This window comes from Labrus bergylta, chromosome 15, assembly GCF_963930695.1.
Source record: "Labrus bergylta chromosome 15, fLabBer1.1, whole genome shotgun sequence".
NCBI lineage: Eukaryota > Metazoa > Chordata > Actinopteri > Labriformes > Labridae > Labrus > Labrus bergylta.
In genome coordinates, this window is record NC_089209.1 from 7,870,941 (window position 1) to 7,895,249 (window position 24,309).

Genomic DNA, 24,309 nt, shown 5'->3' on the forward strand with positions numbered 1-24,309 from the left:
ACATTTTTAAAGCATTTTAAACACCATCATAAGAAGTGCTGTATAAAGTTTATTAACTTCGGTCAACACCTTCCAAAGTTTCACTTTTATTTCAGAGAAAGAAAACAAAAGCATTGCAAGCAAAAAAACTCAGCTCAATGTGAAAGCTGCCATCGCACGACTGTCGACGTTTACTCGGGAAAGCTCCTAAACTCCAGCCCTCATTTCTACCAACAGTCCACCCTGCGTCCAGCTCCTGGACTCGAACAGGTAAGACCTGACCGCTGTTAGCTGGCTCGAGTCCTGCCCCGGAGTCAGCTGGTTCACACATGATGACATCATTCCCTGAGGACTAACTAGGACTGATTGTCGACTGATCCGGAGGCAGAGGCGGGGTCTGACAGTCTGTCGCCAGCGGAGGCTCCAGTCCACCTGTCGTCTTCAGGGGCAGGCAGCCGGAGGAAGTGCTGCAGGGCCTGAGCCACCTTCTCTGGACAAATATTGTACACAGGATGAGTTGGAGCCTAAAGAGGGAGAAAATTAACAATAATTCAGTTTCAGAAGATTTTTTTAGCAATACATTTGGTCCGCTTATGAAGAATCTTATTCTATAAAGGTCACATATTCTCCTCCTTTTCAAGTTTAAATAAATCTCAGAGCTCCTCAAACATGTCTGTGAAGTTTCTTGTTCTAAATCCACTCGGATCCTGTATTTGATCATGCCTATAAACCCCTCTATTTCAGCCCTGCTCAGAACAGGCTGTTTCTGTGTCTGTAGCTTTAAATATGTAAATGAGCTGTGTCTGACCACGCCCCCTCTCTGGAAGGTCTTGGGTGGCTTTGTCTTTCTCACTCCATGCCTGCTTGTCTACGCTGAGAAGGCAGACTCAAAAAGGCAGAACAAACTCCTAGCTGTGGGAGAGTCACCCAGCTGGGGGAGGGGTTACTGCCCTTTGTGATGTCATGAAGGGAAAATCGCCAAACGGCCTGTTTGAGCACACATTTTCTGAAAAGTGGAGCAGGTAAAAGACAGAGGATGGACTTTTCTCATAATGGGGGGGGGGGGTTTTGTAGACGGACTACGGACACGTGTTAGAAAAACATGGTAAAGTGTATTTTGCAATATGACTTTCACAATATATATAATTAGATGCTGCAAAAATGTGTCGATTACCCGTAAAGAATATAATTAATTGCCAGCTTAGGCTTTTTTTTTTTAAGGAAAAAAGATAAAACTCTGATTACAACTTATTAAATTGTCTTTCTGCTTTCTAAATATTTAAAGACTAAATGAGACAGGCTGAGGGAATCAATGATCAACTTAAAAATATATATATACACAATTGTCTTACAGTTTACAGAACTGACATTTATAGACGTGATAGGTTGGGACAATATAAAAAAAAAACACGACTTCCTTAGAGCTATTCTCCTTTATCCTGTCTGCCCTAATTCGCTGTCAGGTATAAAACAGTGAAATACCATCTGAAGCGACACAGCTTACAAAGACAGTTCATGTTCCAACATTTGTTGTTGTCATTTGTCCTCACGCAGCAGGTGTGTTCATAAAGAGATAAAACACATCCTGCACTGGGACTTGAACTCACTGCTGGGACACTTTGTGAGTCGTGTGATTCTGAATGTTATGTGAACGTGTGCATGTACAGGGAGGAAACTTACTGGAACCGCCGCTTAATGCCCGTAAATACAACAGTAAATACAACAGGAAATAAACCAAACCAACACCAAAGCAAGAGCCCGTGACGTCTCTCAAGTAAAACCACATACCATCTTAGTTTGCATGTTTCACTTCGACACTCCACCCCAACAGCCACAGCCACCAGCCAGAGCTTCTTCTTAAATATTTAAAGAGTAAGAAGATCAGGAAATGAACCCTGATACCATCAAAATAGAATAAAAGTCCTAAAAATCACTCAAAGATGCTAAACTGTAGAGCAGCGTCACGCTCTGCTGACTGTAAACACTGGTGCACTCAACTTCATTATATGCTAAAATGTCTGATAAAAATAAGGCAATGGTTCAATCATTTACCACATGGTGTAAAAAATTAGAGGGTGCTTTGGAAGTGAAATGAGCAGCTGATGAGGCTTCTTAAAAGGCGTTCAGTGAATTAGAAGTTTTCCTCTCATCTTCAAGGACCCGCAGATACAGATTGTAGCCGTAGACTGAAACTCCACCATTAACTCATCAGAGCTGAACAAGTGCAATCACCCGGCGAGGAGCCTGACTAATGACGATCATCTTTGAGAATCTTCATCACAGAAACGTAAGGGTCACACTTCTGGAGCCTGATCACTCTTTTTTTTTTTTTTTTTTTAAAAGAAAGAAAACATCAATGTTGCTGGGTTTTGTTTATTTTGCAAACTGAACAGAGTGTGCACCCTTAACTTCTTAACATGGACTCCTAAAAAAAAAATCAATTTCTGTATTAATCCTCCTTCATTCCCTCAGCCCCTCCCCCCCCCCCCCCCCCCTCAGCCCTGCTGCAGCCTCACCAGTCTGTTCTCCTCCCTGCCGAGGATCATCTCGTGATGGAGCTCCTGGTTTCCAAAGTGCTGCGCGACAGAGAGGCCGCTCAGACAGTAACACGTGTGGTAGAAGTCTCTGGATCTGGACACATGATGAAAGAAAACAGGACAGCAACATATAAACAACATGCAAGAGTAAAAAGCATGGAGACCACATTGATATGAGAGTGTGTGAGGCCAGCTTTAATGGTGTGTGTGTGTGTTTGTGTGTGTGTTTGTGTGTGTGTCCATATGGTGTGGGACTGACTTGCCAGGCTTATCCACCAGGCCCCCCGTTGGGTTCTGACAGCAGAGGAGGATGTACTCCTGCAAAGCCTGCTGCTCGAACATCCACCGCTGCCGACTCAGCTCCGACTCGCCTGGAAAAAAAAGTTTAATCACAAAACTGTCGTTAGGTGTGCAATTAAAAAAAAAAAAGAAGAAGAAGAGGTGCAATTAAAGCAGAGAATTATTGAGTGAAAGAGGAACAACAGAAATGTCAAAATGCAACATTAAATGCCATTTCCAGTGAAAGCCTCGTGTATTGAACCCTTTTGGGGAACCCGTATGTGCTTGAACAGGGTGCAATGTCGGCAGATTTTCTGTTCCCCTCGTCCCTAATTATTGCACGATTCACTTTCTGTGCAGAGTTTGCTTTAAGAAGACGTCGTAAACAGTAAATCATGATCACTTATCAAGCAGCAGAAATCATCAACTTTAACAAAAAAAAAAAAAAAATCTCCATTAAAACTGAAGACTAGAAATGATGAGTCCACATTTACTACGTTTTCATTCATTCAGTGTCGCTGACTTGTATGACATGAACACCTTTTTCTTTCTTCTTTGAAAAGTCATTATCACATAATATACAAGAACCTGGTATCTTTACAACAAGTCATTCCCCAAGTTACAGTGGCGAGAAAAAAAACGTCCTTTTAAGAGGCAGAAATCTGAAGGGTGTTAGAATAGCTTTCCTACAGATCATAACATCGGTCTTTTTTATTGTTATTATTATTGTTGTTTTGGTCCCCGCCCAGCAGGTTTGTTAACACCCGACCTCAGCGTTAGTCCAGAACAAAGCGACCTTACCTTCTTTGAATAAGGCTCTGTGGAGTAGAGGCAGGAGTCCAGCCTGCCAGAAAGAGTAGCAGCCGTCCACCAGTTTGTTACAGCGGCCCTGGAAGCCGCCTTCAAAGCGCATCTGTCTGCTGACCACCCAGCGCTGAGGAGGAAACACCACAAGCACACATTCATCCAATCAGAAACAGCAACAGAACGAGGATGTTTAACTCGGATACTGTCGTCATGTTAAGTTCAATCACATCACAGAGACATTTATCTTCTTACACCAGAGCTCATCACCGAGGACGAGGCGTCAGAGATGGATCTAAGGAAAGCAGGATCTTCATATTTTTCAATTAAAAGGAGAAGGACTTTGCAATATTGTTGCCATGGAAACCTCTAATTAGTGCACATCCAGTCTACTCGGCTTAGATTGAGTAATTGTGGAGTATCGGGTTAAACAGCAGCTGGGGTTCTGCTCTCCTGAAGAATGGAGATTATTTCAGTCAGTTTAACTCGATGAAACCCATCCTGAAAACGAGATTTAAAAATAAAGAGCTTTGAGGTGATAATTATTATAAAACATACCAATATAATGATTTATTCTCTGCATATGAAGTCAGCATTTTGAGTTGCTTACACATTACATCAAACGATACGGCCTCGTTAAAGAAAGCTCGTCTTTATTTTGGGATAGCAACAGATGGAGGAGTTAGTATTTTGTCTTGATCAAAAATGAATTCAAATAACTGTTTATATTGACATACAACCTTTTTGTTTTGAGTTACCGGTAAGTCGTTGTTTTGTTTTATGGGAGAAAGTTTCTCGTTCTTTGAGAGAGATATTACATCAATATTCTGACAGAAGTATCGTACTTCTCCATTTCAGACATTTCCTCATTAAACTTGTTTTTAAGTTATATTTACGGAAGCTGGTTTGAACAGGTCAACTTCTTTTTTTTTTTTGTGCTTTTATTTTGAAATAGTGTTGTTGTGTGTTTTTTTAAAGATTTATTTCTGGGCATTTTGTGCCTTTATTGGAGAGATAGGACAGTGGATAGTGTCAGAGATCAGGGAGAGAGAGTGGGTAATGACATGCAGGAAAGGAGCCAGAGGCTGGATTTGAACCTGGGCCGCCCGCTTGGAGGACTACAGCCTCCACACATGGGGTGCGCGCTCTAACCACTGCGCCACCAGCACCCCAAATAGTCGTTATTTTGACATATTTCGTCATGTTTGGGGATTATTAAATCAAAAATTGGACATAAGTAAATAGTTCACCACTGTGAGAAACGTCCTCATTATACTTGTTTTAAGTTATATCAAGAAAATGTGCCTTTATTTTCAGTAGCTCAGTCTGTAGGGATCTGGGTTGCCGGTGCCGGTTCAAGTCCTACAGCGGACCAAGTCAGCGGACCCCCCCACCAGCTCAGGAGCCCCTCACTCTGACATATAGGATCCTGTTTGTGCTCGTGTGTGTGTGTAGCACATTCAACACCTCCCCTCACAGGATAAATAAAGTCTCTTATTGTGACATAATCACTCAACATGTTGTAACATTACATCGTTGTTTCTGAGAAGTTTCTCATGATTACTAACAGGTTCTTAGTGTGTGGTTTCAGATGTGCCTCCCCAGCAGCCGGAGCAGCATGCGCTCCTTACAAACACCACTTCCTCCAGAGTCCATGTCAAACAAAGAAACACTTTTAATATATGCATATTTCATGGTTTGGGGTTCACTCAGACCTGTGGGTGTAAAATATGCAGGAATGAACTTCTGTCTTAGAGAGACTTCGGATTCAAGTACGGTAATTATTTAACTGGAAAATCAGACAGACTGAGCTCAGGGTGCTGCTCAGGTTAGAACAACTGATCAGTCACTGTCTGGACTTTACGGTGAGGGTTAATCAATTATAAATAAATGATTAATGGCAGTAAGGGACCGGACAAGACAAACTGGTATTTTGAGGTTTTATAAAAATGAATTTCAAAGTTGGATTTTCTTCACTTGAAGAAAAAATATCTCTCCTCTTCACTTTCTGTTTTACCGCCCATCCATCCAGCCATTATCAAAACCACTTTTCACTATTCTGTGCTGCAGGGGGCCGGGGGCCGGTCCCAGCTGTCGTTGGGTGAGAGGCGGGGTAACACCCTGGACTGGTCGACATATAGAGACAGACAACCAGCCACTCTTACATTCACACAAACGGACTATTTTAAGAGTCACCAGTTGACCTAACGAGCATGTCTTTGGACTGTGGGAGTAACCAGAGAGAACCCCACACATGCTAACTCCACACAGAGAGGCTCAAACCAGGGAACCCTCCTCGCTGTGAGGCAACAGAGCTAACCACTGCACCACCCTGCAGCCCTTCGTTGTTTTAGCGTCTTCCCTGAAAATGGAACTTTAGGAACGCTGCATAAAACAAATCCAACAAGGCCACATTAGTCTGAGAGTTGCCATCAATATGAATCTGTTCGCACTGCTAATGATTAATTCATCTACGCAGAGATGAAACTGCGGCTGGTTTGTTACCAGCGTGACTCATCAGCGGATAAAAGCAAACTTCATGAAAGCAGCTTTAGTTCACACCCACTCACACACGACTAACATTAAAGGAACATATTTGTAGAAGAGGAAGAATCAAATCAAATCTGTGATTTCGATTCTGCACAGACTCGACTGCACATCATGAATATTTATATCCACTTCTACTTATTTTTGAGATTCGCAGCTGGAGACTGGGTCGACATTATGTCTGAAAGAAGAGAAAGAGAATGCATACTCTACATTTCCAAAGCGTTAAATGTCTCGCTTTGTACAACTAATATTCTAAAGCGCAAAGATATTTAATTCACTCTGATAAAAGACAGATTTACAAACATTAGGGATGATGGGTCTTCGAAAATATTTCACTCTTTTCTGGTTCTCAGAATAAATGTAGATTCATTTTCTCACATATAATCACACTTATTATAATATTTAAAGCAGCCAACGTCGTGCAGATATTGAACAGCAGGTTAGTCGTGCTGCCGTATAATTCCTGACCTGGTGTCGACTTACATCCTCTGCTGAACCACAAAAGAGCGAGCCTTTGCCCCTCCTGTCGCCTAAAGCTGATCTGCTGCTCAGGTTAAACCACTGAGACGGACAGAAGGTCGACAGAGATCGACACGGGACAATTCAGAGAGCGTGCAGACATGTTTGACTGCAGAGCTGTCAGGCTTTGTACACAAAGAGAGGGACGTTTTTTACAGCATGTGGAGAACAGGTTTTCTGACCACTCGCATGCAAATTTCACTTTTATTACTGATCGGAATTTGAATACTTACTGAAGGCAAATTGACTGTTTGATGGCAGTTGGTTGGAGAACATTTCCAGTCTTTGATCATTTGTCCTGAACGATGAGGGCTTGTAGAAAATAACACATCAAACTCTTCCAACACTGGATGGGTAAGAGACTCTCCAGACGATTCTCTCTCTTTTTCCACATGACCTTAAGCTTCGTGTCAGCTGAGCATGTTGCCTTGCTGTGAAGTCTGTGAACACAGCTCCAGAGATCTCTCTACATTCTGCTGCTGTTGTGAGCCCCGCACTTCTCTGGAAGCAGGACAATGACGAGAGAACTTCCTTACAGGGACGCAACACTGGATCTGAAGAACATGCTAGAAAACTGATGTCCTCAAATATGCAACAAAAATAATGACAACTAAAAACATGTTCAGACATTGTTTACAGCTACATCTCTTTAAAGTGTTACAGGACACCACAGCAGTGATAAAGTTTGCAATGACAGTAAGGGCGCGGTCACACTGGTCATCTTTACCGTGCTGTACCCAGCCGCGCCATTCCCACGCTGGCCGGCGCGGCCCGCGGTCACACTACACAGGACTAACCGTGCCTAAAAGCACGATTACTTGTACATAACATCGTAATACAACACGTGCACGCTTTATGTTATTATGAAGCGTGCTCAGTTTACAAACAGGCGGACGAGAGAGAGAAAAAAAGAGATGCACAGTCGAGTCCACGTCTGCACATCAGAGAAAAACACAGAACGTGACAGATACTTTTCTGACTTTACAGCTTATTTTAAGCCATTCTAATCAGACACAGCCATAAATAAATAAAATAATAAAATAGACGCGTGAGTCAGACTCGCGAGAACAACACAAAGAACATGACAGCTACTTTGTGTCTTATATTGTGTCATGTGAGTCAGATACAGACATAAAACTCTGGATTTCTCCTTAATGAAGGCTGTCAGCGTTGTTTACCCGCGTGCTTGTGCTCGTGCATGAAGTGTACCGTACTGTACACCTCTCTGAAGTGTGCCAAAGCCAAGGAAGTGTACCGTGCCTGAGCCTGATACGGAGCGGTCACACTGGTCAAACGAACTGGACTTTAGCGTTGAAGCGTGCTTGGGCACGGTACGGATGGCCAGTGTGACCGTGCCCTAAGAAAACTTGCTTAGGGGGCTCTGACAGGACTTAATTATAAGAGTAAATGACTGAATGTTGCTGGTTTAGCTCTTAATATAGGGAGAATAAAACAACCTCTGCTACCTTCACATTACACAGTTTGTTCTTTGACATTTTTATTGTTCTTCATATTTATATTTTTAATTGACAAGCTGTTTCATGTTCTTTAGATTGGAAAATGTAAATTTTATGTAAAGGTTGGAAATTTAAAAAGTGTTTACATTTCGTTGGCGTCATTTTATTTATGACGTAATGGTGATGAACGTTGGTAGGACGGGGCCCTTGAACATTTTTGCCCAGGGCCCCAACAGACTCCAGAATTGCCACTGTTTGTATTGACTTGAGAACTGAGGCCAAGAGGTTATTTTCAGCAGGGACCTGAAGAGAATTCATTCATCGATTTGATTCATTTTAAATTAGAATCATGAGAATACAAGAAGGTCTGAAATATAAAGAGACAAAGGCTCAAGGAGAAGTTATTGGGGAAACAGCCTATGGGGTTTGAGGCAAATGCATGCGTGCAACTGATGAGTTGACTTAAATTAGTGTTTTTAATATTCAGTGTTGAACCCGGACGTGTACTTACAGCACTTGAGCGTTGGATACTGTGTCACATCGTGCAGCATCAGACGCTCGCTCTTGTCGCTGTTTACGTTCAATATTTACCTCCTGTTCTGTGAGTTTTGGTTTCCCCTTGCAAACACTAAGACAGGTGGTGCTTTTTTTTTTGAAGGTGGACAAAGGGAAGCGCGGTGCTTTGTACTGACGAGCTATTGATTCCAATCACAACGCTCAAAGGCCGGTCAATGAATGGCTTGTGATGAGCAGAGCAAAGTTCTTTTGTGGACTTACATAAAACCATGTAAGTAACCCTTATTGAGGGGTTTGGGGAATGTCAATAAAAACACAAAGTTTTCTCACCAGTAGAGCTTTCAGATCCAGCATATGCTCTTTCCCCAGGATGACGAGGGCAGCTGTGCCGCAGAACGTGTAGCCCCCGTGGGCCTCCAAACCTGGCACTCCGCTTAGACCACCCTCCCAGTTCTGACATCTGGAGACGGAGTAAAAATAAAACACACAATAAAAAAAATATAAATAACCAACAACCCTCCCTGCTTTACGGGGAGAAACGGAGGCATAAAACGGTCTTTAATAATTCAGTATCTGGCCGCTGTGTTGGTGGGTTTGTACCTGAGGATCCAGCTGGTCGTGTCCTCAAACAGTTTAGGTGTGAGGATGTTTGTGAGCGACGCTACAGAAGCTGCACAGTACGCACTCCTGGAAAAAGAAACAGCACAGACGTGGGTGAGCAAGAAGTCAGTTCCTCCTACACTTACACATTATCTTCCAAAGAATTGTTATTTTTAGACCGCCAGAAGACCAAATATAAACATCCATTTGGATTTGACGTCATGCTTAAAGTCATCTGAGGTTTCTTCTTTGCCTTTTTAAACCTTTAGCACAATGAAGGCTGATACTTCCATTTCTTCCATCTCAAAAATCAATGAAGAACACAGGAAACTACCATGCTTCATCTAGGGCCCGACTGACATGGGATTTTTGGGGACACCAATATAGATTTTGGGGAAAGAAAAAAATCTGATACCGGTATATCAACATCTTTCTTAGATTTATGTTCGATCTGTAGATATAGATAAATAAAGAGAAACACATTTATTCCGATGATCCGTCAAATGCAGTCATCAAAAACTTGTGGAAAATTATATAATGATCACAAGATGGTCACTCAACTGGAAAGTAACGTGCGTCACCGCTCAACACAGAGAGTGATAATGCTTGTTGTAATCCATACAGCGCCCTCTGCTGCTGAAAGAGAACTACTAGTGTAATACAATGAAAGTCAAATGAAATGCTATTTGACTGGTGAATAAATCTAGTCATATCGGGGCATAGCTGTGATACAATTAGCCGATATGATAGTCACCGGATATGCTAATATCGGCCGGCCGATTTATCCGTCTGGCTTTAGTTTCCTCTCACTATCAAGCATCGTCCGTCTTGCCGTGTGTCCCCGTGAAACAAAGCAACCCGTGTGGTTGAACAAAACTCCATGCACGTCCAAGGATGACAAATTTGTGTTTGGTAGATTGTTTTCTTTGTTGTAACAATGCTTCTTGGTGATAAATCTTACACCATTGGAAAGCCTGTTTATTTCTCTTTTAAATGGGGCCACATTTGTAAGGAACGTGCATTTGTGGGATAAGCAGCAGAGCCGAGTCTGTGGGTTGCGCCAATGAAAAACTTGCCAAATCTTCTCTGCCAATGTCAAACATCTTATTCTGCTGTTGCTATTGATGCTTGTTTTGAGCTTCTGATACCCCAGGTGCTGACAATCAGGCGCCTGATTGGTGCCTGATAGGCAGCACCTGTGAGCCTGGGCCCTGCTACAGTGGTTTATGAGACTGATATAGTCTTCCTGTGGGAAACACTGTTTTCAGGTGGGAAATCCAGAAGAATCCCATCCCTGAATAATGAAAGAAATAAACCTCAGACGGTCTTTATTGATCTTCCGGGAGAAATGTAGTTGGATCAGTTCAATGTTGGGTCTTGGTCTCGCTGTGCGATTGGTTTATAATAACTCAAATTTAATATCCTTCAATTTTTTATACGTTTGGTCAACCTCTTTGCTCATAAGGCTAATACAACTCTTTAAAATGAGCGGGAGGATTCTTTCTTCCTTCATTCAAACATTGATATTTAAGAGATGTGTGGTTTCCACCGGAGAGAGAGACAGATGAGAAACCCCAGCAGAGAGAAAAAAAAAAAGACTTGGAAATAATACAGAATGACAGCGGAACATTAATTGCTTTGCAACAGATAAGAGCCTCCTCTGAGAGCCAAGACGTGACTTTGACTTCTGTGGTAGAAAGTGAAGACGATACCTCAAAGAAGAAAAACCCCACCCGCTCCACAAAGAAGATTCAAAGAGAGGAAACGCAACACAAATCAAACAGAAATTCATTCTACTTGTGTAAGAAAAACGTGAGGATTTCTACTCAACACCAGGAGGAAAGAAAATAAAAATAAAGGGAGAAATGTTTTGTAAAATGTCCTACTTGTTTGGTAAAATATGATCAAAAACGTCATAATGATCTACACAAACATGCCTGGAGAGGTGATGGTGCTCTTAAAGGAGATGCTGCAACAGAAGAAAATCTAATATGGATATATAATGTGGGATACAGTAGGGTTGAGATGGGTTTAATGTTGTCTCCTGGGCTCTCACCTGACATCCACCTCCCCTCCAACGTGCATCACAAACGAGCCATCTGGCTGCTTCACTGACCATAGGAAATCTAACAGCTTCTCCCTGGAGAGGAGTCAGCACAGGAGGAGGGGGGGAGGAAAAGGGGGGATTAGAATGGTGAAGAAGAAGAAGAGGAGGAGATTTATGATGACAGGAAGAGCAGGAGCACAGAGTGAAGGAGATAAGGAGGGAGAATGAAGAGAGGGAGGGAGGGGAGAGGCAGTTTAATAAAACACTAAGACAGAGTGAACACAGAAATCAGGACTGTTAACATGAGAGGTATGCAGTTACAGAGACATGAATGCAGAAAATAGGGAGTAATAATAATCATAAAAAACAACTAACAAGCTCTTATAGTTAGCTTCTTATTAAATAACATCAACAACATCTGCTTGTGATGTCTCTTGCAGCGCCTACAAAGTCAATATTATTAAAATCAACTACTGTCAGAACACTTTCTCTGCACTAAAACGGCTTTTAAGACATATATTATGAATTAAATCAGAGCCGCATGCTTATTTATCACAGATATTCAAAGATTTCAGGAAAAATATATTGACATTGAATTTTTAAATCCGAACACTAATTGCTCTAAATCCAAAATAAGCCACCGAAGATGAGCTCGTTAAAAGTTAGAGTTTTGCAGAGTTGCTCGTCTCTCTCCGTTGATTTCGACTCTCCTGCAGCTTCTGGACGGCAGCTCTGCTTTTTAAAGCATTTATTTCACATGCAGCAGAGCGTGCTGTGAGCCGAGCTAGCTTTAAACTTTAGGTGTCTGAGTATATCAGGTTCATATAGCTGTGTGAAGCTCACATCTTCATCAAGATCAATATTGGATTAAATGTGCAGAAATAAAGTTCAACCATCATGATACAGATACGGTTTAACATTTGAAATGTGGATACAGTTTTTATAAGAAGTTATGCCATCAGACTGACATGAAACCAACGGAATAAAATATATTTTTATGTTATTTTATAGTTGAAAACCATGCTAAATATCTTCATTGTCATTATCCAACAAAACCACTGTCCTCATCATCATTACTTTCAAACAGAGTCACCATGACAACATGCTGATTTTAGCATCTTAGGATATCACTAAACTATTGATTATTAAGTTCTGAATATGCAAAGAATGGCTGATAACTAAATGTATGTGACAAATCAAAGGCCGCTGTAATTGTAAATTTCCCCATTGTGGGATAAATACAGGATTATCTTATTTTATCAGCAGGATATCAATAAACATGTAACAGTGTTTTTGTTCTGCAGTGATGACACTCAGTGCAGTGTAAGCCCCCGGTGTAAGAGGTGTGGTCGTGTGAGCTTGTGTGTACCTGTGTATAACATTATAGGCCTCTTCTGTGCCGATGATACACAGGGCGTTGACAGCAGCGTATGTCGGCGCGAGGTGAGCATGTTGTCCTGGACCTCCAGCGAAACCTCCAGTCGGGCTCTGACAGCGAGACAGAAACTGACACACGCTGTGGAGCAGAGATGAAAAAGATTTTTTAAATAGCTGATCATAATGAATGTTTATTTATTATTTGAAATGTTACAGAGGAGAATATTTTACAACTGGATCTGCATTGATAATGCAGCCACAATAAATGAAGGTTAATGGATTCGAGGGGTTGAACTGGTTATCAAAAAATATGATGATGCAACATATCAATATTATTTAGGAATTATATTCGACACATGTTTTTTTTATAAATCAATCTGTCACATCTGTCCACAAGGGGGCGCCAAAATGAACACAAACTGAGAGCACCTCATATCCTAACGACCCTACATGGACAAACTCTTTTTGTTTTAACTGTATAAAAAGATGGACGACATGACAGCTCCCCAAAAGAGAAGCCAAAACATTTGGAGCTCCCTCTGTTCACTGGCTGTAATATAAGTCATAAAGCCCGCCCCCTCCATGATTAAGGCCCTGCACACACACACACACAGGTGTTTTTACTTTCCCTGGCTCATTGGACCCGGACAGGTTGGAACCAGGCTTTTAACAGATCGGAAATGAGACAAACTATAAAATCAAAACACAAGTCAAATAAACATGGTTTGTGTTATAGTTAATTCTTATCATCTTGATTTAAGTCCAGGTGTTCATTCCTCTGAGAATGTTCGTTTTATTTAGTTATTTCATGATATAAAAAGTGATGACAGCAGAGCAGAGGAGGAACAGAGAGAGGAAACGAAGTAACGTAGCATCCTAACAAAAGGGTCATTAAACTTTCCAGAACTTTAAGTGTCTCTTCGCTGAAGACTGAACTGACCTGATGGATCTTTGACGTTTTATTAGCAAGTTAAATTGTGTGTTTTTTGTAAGCAGAAGGAACAGGATGTCAATTCCGCAGCTCCTCCAGCTGATCCCCTACTGAGCAGACTCCAGCTCCAAAAGCACAATATGTCAGAGGTGGGGTTACTTTGGCTTCACTTTTGCACAGCCGGAGAAGGCAGAGGCGTGTGGTTGATCTTTATATGATGTCAATGTGGTTTAAATCCACCAGATCAGAGTGATTTCTTTTCTTTTTTTTTTTTGCATCTCAGGCCTGCAGAACCTCTGCAGATTGTAAAGTGAGCACCCCTGGCTCAGCTCCCAAAAGCTGATGTGGCAGCAGAATACAGACCATCTCTCGCTCTCCCTCAGCCTTCTCTCTCCATCTCTCAAAACGTCCACTTCATCCTCGGCCATGAAGGGAATTCGCAAAACTGTGAGCCCACTGAGTTGGAAGGAAAACCTACACTGGCCAACCAGACCTCAGCCAAAAAAGGCGACCTGAGAACAGTGTGCACTTCATGAGACGGAGAGAGCAATCTGTCGTAGGTTGCATTGTTATAGATCCCTGAACAGGGCCTGTGTGTTTGTGTGTGTGTGTGTGTGTGTGTGTGCACGGGGGCGTCACACTGGCCCTGGGCAGTGCCAGCCGGTGTGTTGGCACGCCTCGCTGTCATAATGAGAGAGTGGGTTAGCAGCCTGGCATCGCTACTCGCTACAGGGTTTGCAGAGTTTCTTTCCACTGGCAGTGATTTAATCAAATGACATTTTGGAGGCAATAACACGGACACTGCTGGAGGGAACAGCTGCGGGAACATGTCTGTAATGTTACACCTGCCTGCTCTGCTCAACTCAATCATTCACCTTGTTAAGCTCAATTAGGTGTAATAACGACTTCAGGAAAAACATGAATTAACCAATCAAAATGTGCCGTTTGAATTGAAACTACAAGGTCGAAAACGATTTAATAACACAGAGCCTGAGCGTGGATGTTGAAGCAGAAAACTGTGTCAAATAAAAAACAAAAAATACAAAAGTATTCTACAACCTGGATTCTGAAAAATTGGGACTTTGTGCAAAGTTTAATCCAATTAGATGGCTTCAAATTTAGAATAAGGTCATATTTAAGTTTCAGTTTGAACATTTTATTTTACTGTTTCCATCTGAACTCGTGTCAAAAAGTTTAATGCAAATCATTTGAGTTGATGTTCACCATGTTCTTCCAAGTCTTTCCGATCTTTGAATGTTTTCTTTCACGTTAGATGATCATTTAGCTTCTGGAAATCTCCCTCTCCATCTCTGATGATTTACACAAGATATTTACAAGATATCTTGGCTGCAGGTTTTATCTGAGAGCCTGTGAAAGAAGACAGAGATCTTTGATTGCAAAGTATGTTTTCAGAGAGGCGCTGTTGATGTCACCGGCGTGTTTTTTTGTCCAAATGTTTGATATTCACAGTATTTTAGCCTCCTACGGATCGTGTCTTGTACCCACATCCTCCTCGCTCCGTGTCTGATCAGTAAAAAAAAAGAAAGGAACTCAGATATAAAACATAAAGTAAAAAGTCGATCATACAGCGGTCGTTGTCAACAGACTGTTGTCATAGAGACAAGGCGGACGTGCAGTGCTTTGCTTCTCAGCGCGCAAACGCTTCATGCAGACACTCCCGAGCGCACAGCCAACGCTTTTCTACCCGGAAAAAACACGAGGGGGACACAGGGCCTGTGAGTGTCTTGACTTCATGACATGGCCAGAAGACATTTTATGGTCATTTCATTAAGAATCAGATTTTCAAATGTTGCAGCTTAGTCGATACAATGCACTTTGAAAACTGCTGCATATTTTGCTTGGAGTGGAGTGGGGTGGGGGGGGGGCTTAATAAGGTGGTTAAAGTGTAGCTGCTGCAGTTCATCATCTATAAACATGTTTACACTGCAGCAGCATTTTGCTCTGATGGTGATTATGAGTACTCGTAATAATTAAAAGTCTTTGGCTGAGCACACAGGCAATATTTGGCTCCATCACTGCCCCTTGGTAGCACTTTAGTTGACGTGTGTGTGTGTGTGTGTGTGTGTGTGTGTGTGTGTGTGTGTGTGTGTGTGTGTGTGTGTGTGTGTGTGTGAGAGTGTGACTCACTCTGAAGCGACAGCAGTAGGAATGGGCTCTTCTAGTAACTCCAGACTGTGAAGAATCCAGAAGCAAAGCCACGGTCTGCTAGCATCCAGACACTACTCACAGAGACAGACAGCAGCAACACACACACACACACACGCACACACACGCACACACACACACAGATCACATGATCAGATGGGCATCAGATGACCAATTATAGCAGTAAAGGAGATGAGCCGTCAGAGACAGAGATGAGAGTCTGAAGGAGGAAAATGATCCTGCTGATGCTCACAGGAAAACCCAGCTCTGTTTTTTCAACCGCTGGTTTCTTTGATTGTGTTCAGGATTAAAAAACAACAGCACTATGTGATGGTTTTAATCTGTTTTCATTCCACTAAATCAAGTTCTACTTGTTTTGCATTCATTTCTTGCACAAAAACAACCTGATTGTCAATCTAGCTTCAATGGAGACGGTGTAATGAAAGCTGGAGGCCGGTTGGACAACCACATGTTCCGTCCTCTCTCTCTCTCTTTTCTGACTAAGAGAACATAAATTCATTCTCAGAAGAGATGCGACCTTCCCCTGAGCAGACCAGCATGTCACTGCAGGATGAATACAATGGAGGGAGAGTGTGTTACTGTTCTTCTTCACGTTCAAACTCACTATCACTGACACACTCATACAACCTCAGAGAGAACATCAATACGTTGTTGTACTTTATGAGATTTAACATGCACTTCAAACAATCGAAACAGTTTCCCTTTACGTGTAGAAGAGCTCCACTGTACCTCATAAGCGTCTGATAAGTGACGTAAGCCTTTCTTGAGATATAGGTAATGTTGTTCCCGCAGCAAGGTCGGCCTGAGGAGACAAAAAAACACAACAGAAGAGATGTCAAAATGTTATTACAGACATCTGAGGGCGCACTCAAACTAGACCCAGTTGCCCCAATAACCCGTGAGTAACTTTTGCTTTGTGTCAGTTACGGCGCCCCCCTGTGGACAAAGCGATACGTCTTTTTGCAGATCTTGACCTTTACATGTGTAGAAAGTGTTTTCTGAAGAAAAAAGTCCAGTTTTTTTTTTTTTTTTTTTTTTTAACAGAGCGATGTATCACTCTTGTTTGTGAATAATTGCCATTGAAAATGCGGGAAAAGTTTCTTTCTTCATGGTGCTGTAAATCATCTCACACCTTCCTGCAGAACACCCACTTCAGCACTTGTCAAAAAGGTGTTTCATTAATATTTTATTTGAACAGAAGACACACCTGAAACTGGTTCACTGTTATACCACTAAATCCTTGAGAAAACAAATACATGTCTTTTTAAATCACTTCTTTCGATATTGACTTTTGGTATTTTAGCTCTGCGTAGCTTAGGTAGTGACTCCTCTGTTATCGGCAGGAGACGATCTGGATTCATTAAGAACAAAAAAAAAGAAAGAAAGTGGAAAATAAAATCTAGGCGACTTATCAACGGTGTAGAAAAGCCAATGTAGGGACGTGCACTGAACACGATCTCACGGCTATTCCTGCTATGTTGTTTAGCATTAACGGGTGATATATGATTGGCCATATAAAAATAAAAATAAACATTCAATTAAGATAACACTTTATTGAACCCTAGGGAGCGGTTTGGTGGAACAGTGTTGCACAGCGCCGTTTCTTCATTTTAATGTCAGCGTGCTCCACGGGAACACCAGAGCAACTTTCATCTGCATCTGTAAGCACCTACAACATAAACACACACACAATGACACACGAGTCAAAGACAGCTGAGATCCCCCTCCTTACCGCCCACACAGTGGTATCCACTGCCTGCCCTTTTCGCGCAGCGTGCTCCACAACGATTGTAATTACACTCTACCTCCTCGCCGTTAGACACAGATCACTGCTCGACGAAAACAATCAGAAGGGGCCGATGCTAAAGCAGCTCAAATCCAGACCGCCCACCTCCACTGTGCTCGTCAGACCACGATTCAACCTCAGCTGTTCAAATGTTGAAGGCAGATCTGGCTGCAGACGAGCGGGCCAGAAAAAGAGTCCGAAGACTCGAACGTTCAAGGCTTAATTATCGTCAGTTCTGACAACACACCACCTCAACATCTCCACACGCTTATGTTCATCCAATAAACGTGTTTGCACGACTTACAGCAGCTGTTTTTGTGATAATGTAGATTCCACTGACAACGGCAATATCCAGACTTTTCTTGTGTTTCTGTGAATCTGGGAGTTTAAAACATCTAATGTGTTTAAACTCAACAAAATACAAAACACACAAACTAATACAAAAGGCTGTCATTAAAGCTACTCTTGCATTGTTCAGGTGAAGTGTTGTTAAAGGGCAGACAGACAGAATCTGTATCGTTGCCATGGAAACACAGGATGTTACGTGAAAGACCTCTGCATGAGGACGCGGGAACTGCCGCTGAAAGCTGCCGTACTGTTTCTGTATGTGATGCTGTGATATAAATTATACTTTGAATGGATACATCGTCAGTAAACATCTTCTCCTCCTCAGGTCGGTTTATACGATCAACCTCGGAGTTCGTTTTCATCGGGGGTGGGGGCTGCAGAGATAATCCCTCCCATGATTCCCCACCAGCCTTGATGTCATTTTTTGTTATTTTTTTGATTGAGAGCCCCCTGGTGGCGGATTTTACATACTGTGCCTTTAATTTTTTTTTTACTGAAATAGTTGAATAAAGAAAAAAAGAAGCTTTGGGCTCTTCTATAAAACTTTCTTTCAGGGTCGTTGCGAGTTCTTATTCTTGTTGAGAGAAGTTGGATTCATTACATCACTTCAGTTAAATGCTTTTTAAAAAGAAAATCTTCTAGCTCTGACTTTCAAAGCATAATGGGATGCAGAATCTGAAATGCCTCTGACCTCAGATGAACTGTAGCTCTTAATCTGAATGTAAAAAAAAAAGAAAATGAAAGTGCTTGTCCTTTTCGAGAATAATAGTGAATTCTGAATGGATCTTTGTTCCCCGCGAAGAGAATCCTTCACGACGAGATTCAATACAAAAGGCGACAGAAAGAGGCTCTCTCTTTGTTTCGGGAAAATATCCCACAAGGGGAAATTGTTTTAGAGCCTCCCTGTTTGCTTTGGCAGATGTGGGTGGAAAAAAATGACACATCAGCAGCAAACTTCAAAAAGAGTACATCTCTTATTAAGAGTGAAACGCTTTCATGTGAGATGGCAGCGTCTCCTCCTGTGTTTTTTTTTTTTTTTTTTTTTTTTTAACCCTGAGACAAGGCCAAACAAACAACACACGATCAGTTGCTAAACGCACAAACATTACGGATAAATACCATTCATTTCTCACACAGGCCTCGACATCTCTCTTCCCCGTTCGCTCCGCAGTCTGTGACATTCAAGTCCATGCAGTTGTCATAGAAATGAAATGAGTCACCCCATTAAGAGCCGACTGATGACAGCTGATGGCAGGAGCAAAGTATGTGGGCTGATCAACGCGGCATTTAGATAACAGCCTTCACACATCACCGCGCGCTGCCAACTCTGTGAGCAATCTGCAGGTGTTTGTGATCCCACAGGCCGCAGCCAATGAGCAGCTATCTTGGAAACGTCTCAGAAATGGATGGAAATGTATTCAACATTCGTCAGACGACTGTGAATAGATTATTATCATTACGGGTGCAGTCCATTTAATATGACTGAATTGTTGCCATGGGTTTGAAAGGCATGTTTTTATTTTAATACACTGCTGTATGAAGTAAATATACTGAGCTGATGTCACGTCAATGAGGTGTCCTGATTACATACAAACACTCACATGTCACATGCAAACGCTAAGCTTCTGTAATAAAAACCAAGGTTTGTATCAGCTATCACGTGTAGCATGGAAGCTAAAGGAAAAGTTGTCCATTGGTGGCAACAGAAAACTTTTCACGGCTTCTGGTGCAGCCAGCGGTTAGTTATAAAAAGGACCAGGCCCAGCGCTAAGGGGCGGGTCAGACCGGGCCAGGCGCTCCCAATTTGTTATATTCTATGGATCCTGCATTCTGTTGTAAATGAAAACGGTTTAAAACAAAGTATTTATGGATCCATTTTGGTAAAAGAGCTGCAGCGTCCTCAGACGACCCCCGCTCTGGCACCAGCTTGGAAGGACGCTACAGATGCTAGATAGCTCTCGACCAGCTTGAGCTTTATTAGCATCAACCAAGAAAGCAGCAACAGGGACTTAAGGATAAGTAGCAGGAATTTTTTTTGGTTGTGTTGAGCCTACAAAGCTGTTATTAAGATGTTTATGGATGCACATTTATACGACTTTATACACTAAAGCTTTGGTCATGTTGCTCTTTAATTGTGTGTTTCTAAGAGGTGCTACTGGTGACGCTGTTCAGACTGTCTTCATCTGTGAATATTTCATTTCCCAATGTTCCAGGTTATGCCGTAACGTTGACATGTGCGTCGGCGTGCGTCTTTAAAAAAAAAAAACACGCAGGTGGTCATGCTCAGCTGTTGTTTTCCGGAATCTGTGCCGTGTGTAGTAAATTGTGCAACGGCTTCCGGCAATAACAACACTGTTAGTTGCTGTTGAAATTCAAATGTGGTGATGTTTTAGTGCACTCTTTGTTTACAATGAAAAGCAAAAGCAACTTGACATTTCAGTTCATAGCATGTCTTTAGGATCGTTCTAATATCACAGCGAATTACATTTATTGTGGTCAAGAGTAGCTGTGTCGCGATACTTTCATCCTGCCAGAAGTTAACTTTTATAACCACTGATGTGAAAGCAGCAGAGGTCTTACAGAGAAGGACTGTTTAACAGTTTAACTGTGACAGAGCAGCATTAGCACTCATCACGTCTTCAGGTTTGTTTAAAGTAAGCAGCAAGAATTCCAAAATGTGCTGTGTTTGTTAAGGCCACGGGGGCAGTAAGCGGGGGAAAAGCCCGGTCTTAAATGCCACATGAAGAAACTCCAAACTCAGAGTTGTAGCAGCGCAGGTTCTCGACAGCGTGGATACTCACTGTGGTAAGCTGTGTATTTGCTTGTAGGCGGTGAAGACTTCCTCAATGCTGCGCTCCACTTTATTCTGATGTAAAGGAAAGAAGCAGAGGAGAGAGTAAAGAATCACGATCAAGGTCGCACTGCGCAAAACAAAAGACAAATAAATAAAGCAGCTTTTTAAAATCAGTTTATCTAACATTCACTAAACGCATGACACAACATCAACTGACTGAATATACAAACACTGCTTAAGACTCGTTGTTCTTATTCTGGATGATCCTTTGTGCTTTTATAGTCAATAATATGCAAACAAACTTGTTACTATTCAAAAACAATACTTTAACGACACATGACAAGTTATGAAGAACCTGGAAAGACTTTACTGATTTCACTTTCATTTAAAATCAAGCACAAAGTCAATGATATGATTTAAAGTACATCATTATTTATATATCGAGTAAAAGTATTCAAAATTACAAATGGAGTTAATCCGTCCATTTTATATTGAAATAAATCAAATTAGATCTTTTTGCAGTTCTGTGCTGCACTTTCTCATCAGCTGCAAAGATGTTGAGCTTCAACATCTTCACAGTGATGTTGTTTTGTTGTGCCTTTATTAGAGAGAGAGAGAGAGAGAGAGAGAGAGAGAGAGAGAGAGAGAGAGAGAGAGAGAGAGAGAAACGACATGCAGGAAAGGAACCACAGGTAGTATTCCAATCCGTTCCGCCTGCTTGAAGGAGGGGGGGCGTGTGAACTAACCAATGCGTCATTGAAGGCCACAAGCCGAAACGCGTCGCATTAATTTGTTAATAAAATTGATCTTCCAACTACACGTGTTGCTGGAGCTTATTGACCTTTACTAACCGATACAATACAATTCAATTCAAAAAACTTTATTTGTCCACCGGGGGGCAATTCAAATACTCACAGAGCAGTAAATTAACAACAGTGCAGGTAGATGAAACATTTTAACCTTAATATAAAGTGTCAATTTAAATACAACTTAAAGCTTAGACTTAACTTAAAAATACAAAATATAAAAGAGTAGATATAAGTGGACAGTGATCATTACTAACAGATGTAAACAGATGTAAACAGATGTAACCATAACTATGTGCAGTGAACGAGAAATATATATATATATACAGAGCTATGTGCAAGTAGGCAAATACTAAATGATAAGTTAATAAGGTGCATGGTGAATGATGGAAAACACAGAACTAATATATACAATATAACTATAAAGGTAAATATGAGATAAATAAAGTGACCGTAGTGCAATGATGGATAAGAAACAACAGGAATAAAGTAACCAGAACTGGATGAATACTGAAATAGAAAGGATAGAATAAAGTGACTCCTCCAGCACCCCACACTGATGTTTTTAAAAATGTCTTTATTTGAGAGCATGTTGTCGAGCATGCTTTAATACTGATTTAAAATATGTAAAGAAAAGTGAACATCGCACCTGTTTACAGCTGCCTTACATTAAAAGGACTTCAACACATTTATTTACCTATTTAACTTTTTATCTAAAAAAACTCTGCAGTGTAACTTTTACTCTCATTTTTATGTATATCTTGTTATATTTCAGATTTGGTTTTAGCTGTTTTGTTTCAATTATATATATTTTTTAATGTCTTTGAATGTGTTTTTCTGCTTTAGATGTCTTGTCTCATATGAGATGTGCTCTAAACTTCCTGCTGACCTCAGCTCCATCACTACTGTCTCTACTTTTAAAGCAAAACTCAAATCTTATCTAATCTCCCAAACACATGTAAACGTACTCTTTGTACATGTACGATCACGTGTTTGGTTATTGTTGTATCATGACTTCATTGATTTGATTTCTGTATCTTATTCGTGTCTGTGGAGATGTTTTTGTTGTCGTATAAAATCAATAATAAAGTCAGTTCAGCTAACAATTGTATCGAGCACATGGCAAGGGCCACATTCAATGAACTCTCCCTGCCAAAGGGCCAAATTGTAGTATGAATCAATTATGTCTCAAATTTAACTCAACATATGCCAGTGATCAAATATTATTATGGATGTATTTCTGATTTTCATGATTTCATGGCAGCTTTTTGTCACATTTTCTTCATGTTTCCAATTCATCGATGTGTAAAAATTGACCTGAGGGCCACATTGAGGTTTGATGGGGGCCGTATGTGCCCCCCCCCCCCCCCCCCCGGTATAGGGGACAGGGATCAGGATAGGGGGGGTCACTGCCAGATGTTTCTTAAATCATAGATCATAACAAACACTTTGGTTGACTACATGCTGTAAAGAAACACGATAGAATATCTAATTCATTCACTTCAGTTGGTTAAAAGTCTTACAATCCTAATTCACATGGGCTGCGTGGTACCTGGGCTTACCTGTGTTAATTAACTTAACTCACAGCCAACTTAATAAATCTCTTTAAGTTGAAATGTCAGATAACCTTATAAGCTCAGGTTTGCTAACTGGGGCTGGCTAAAGCTCCCTGAAGCTAAATGCAAGGCTGCAAATAACTCACACTTTGTGTTCTGCTAATCTTTGGAGCTGATGGAAAGAACAAGAAGAAGTGAGCGACAGGTAAATAAGCTGTCACGCTTCTTTCTTTCTTCTTCATCCAGAGGCAGCCTCGGCATTAGCATCAAATTATACCAACTGAGCTAATCTTTGCTCACCTGCTCCACTGAAGTCACCGTCTCCACTCCGTCATCCGACAACATTTCGGCGGCGTGGCGCTCGTTAAAGCACCGTAATGTCCTCGGCGCGCCGTCCATGCTGGAGACGTTGTTGCGAACAAACCCGTTTCTGCAAGAAAAAAAAAACAGATGCCGAGTTCTGTGAGCGCCGCTGGTTTGTTTTGATAGTTCGCTTTTACTTTCCACACCGGACTCCAGCCCACTTCCTGCAAAAGGGGGGGGGGGGGGGTTGGAGGAGGAGTGTGGGCGGAAACTGCGCGAGAAAACCCTCGCTACGGCGTCTCCGAGGGGTCAAAAATCTTCCTCCGTTTCTTTCTTAGTAATGCGAATGACGGTGTTATGAAGAGAAATGCGTCCCTGTCAAGGAGTGCATACACCTCGCGGAAGAAAAATGTTCTCTTTTCTCGGGGGGCAGATCTGTGATTTAAGCCCATTTCTGCCAGTAAAAAAATAAATACAAATGAAAATAATAAAGTCTCATAATTTCAATAATTTTTTATCTCATTATTTTGACTTTTTATCTCATTATTTTGACTTTTTATCTCATTATTTTGACTTATCTCAATATTATGACTTTATATCTCAATTTCGACTTTATATCTCATAATTTTGACTTTTTATCTCATTATTTTGACTTTTTATCTCATAATTTTGACTTTTTATTTCATTATTTTGACTTTTTATCTCATTATTTTGACTTTTTATCTCATTATTTTGACTTATCTCATTATTATGACTTTTTATCTCATAATTTGACTTTATTATTTTCATTTTTATTTTTTTAACTGGTGGAAATGGGCTTTCATAGATCTGTGATGGAAAAGTATGTTTAATTCATCTTTAATAAAGTTAAGAGTCATTATTCAGAAGACTCTTTTATTATTAGCCTGCATAAAAAAATACAGATTTAAAAAT

At 41.2% G+C, this 24,309-nt stretch overlaps 1 protein-coding gene across 2 annotated transcripts; it reads right to left on the bottom strand.

Annotated features, from left to right (window-relative positions):
• Window positions 1-36: 36 nt before the first annotated feature.
• Window positions 37-23,609, bottom strand: fntb (farnesyltransferase, CAAX box, subunit beta). 2 transcript variants are annotated; one of them, XM_020628510.3, is made up of 12 exons: window positions 23,374-23,609; window positions 20,719-20,783; window positions 16,513-16,585; window positions 15,745-15,836; window positions 12,658-12,804; window positions 11,298-11,381; window positions 9,242-9,328; window positions 8,972-9,101; window positions 3,597-3,729; window positions 2,776-2,887; window positions 2,496-2,610; window positions 37-503 (listed from the first exon to the last, which is right to left on the bottom strand). In XM_020628510.3, exons 1-12 carry the CDS (start codon window positions 23,470-23,472, stop codon window positions 336-338), a joined length of 1,305 nt encoding a protein of 434 aa, XP_020484166.1. In that variant the 5' UTR covers window positions 23,473-23,609; the 3' UTR covers window positions 37-335. The 2 variants fall into 2 exon arrangements, 1 of the variants encoding a protein (XP_020484166.1); XR_010668740.1 differs by having other exon boundaries at window positions 363-503; window positions 2,780-2,887.
• Window positions 23,610-24,309: the final 700 nt, after the last annotated feature.

Excerpts from the sequence above, each read along its gene's own strand:
- fntb (XM_020628510.3), bottom strand. The coding sequence starts at position 23,472 with ATGGACGGCGCGCCGAGGACATTACGGTGCTTTAACGAGCGCCACGCC. Across the intron at positions 9,329-11,297 it reads GGAGGGGAGGTGGATGTCAG|GAGTGCGTACTGTGCAGCTT; the intron begins GTGAGAGCCCAG and ends TTCTTTTTCCAG. Across the intron at positions 2,611-2,775 it reads CTGGTGGATAAGCCTGGCAA|ATCCAGAGACTTCTACCACA; the intron begins GTCAGTCCCACA and ends TCATGTGTCCAG.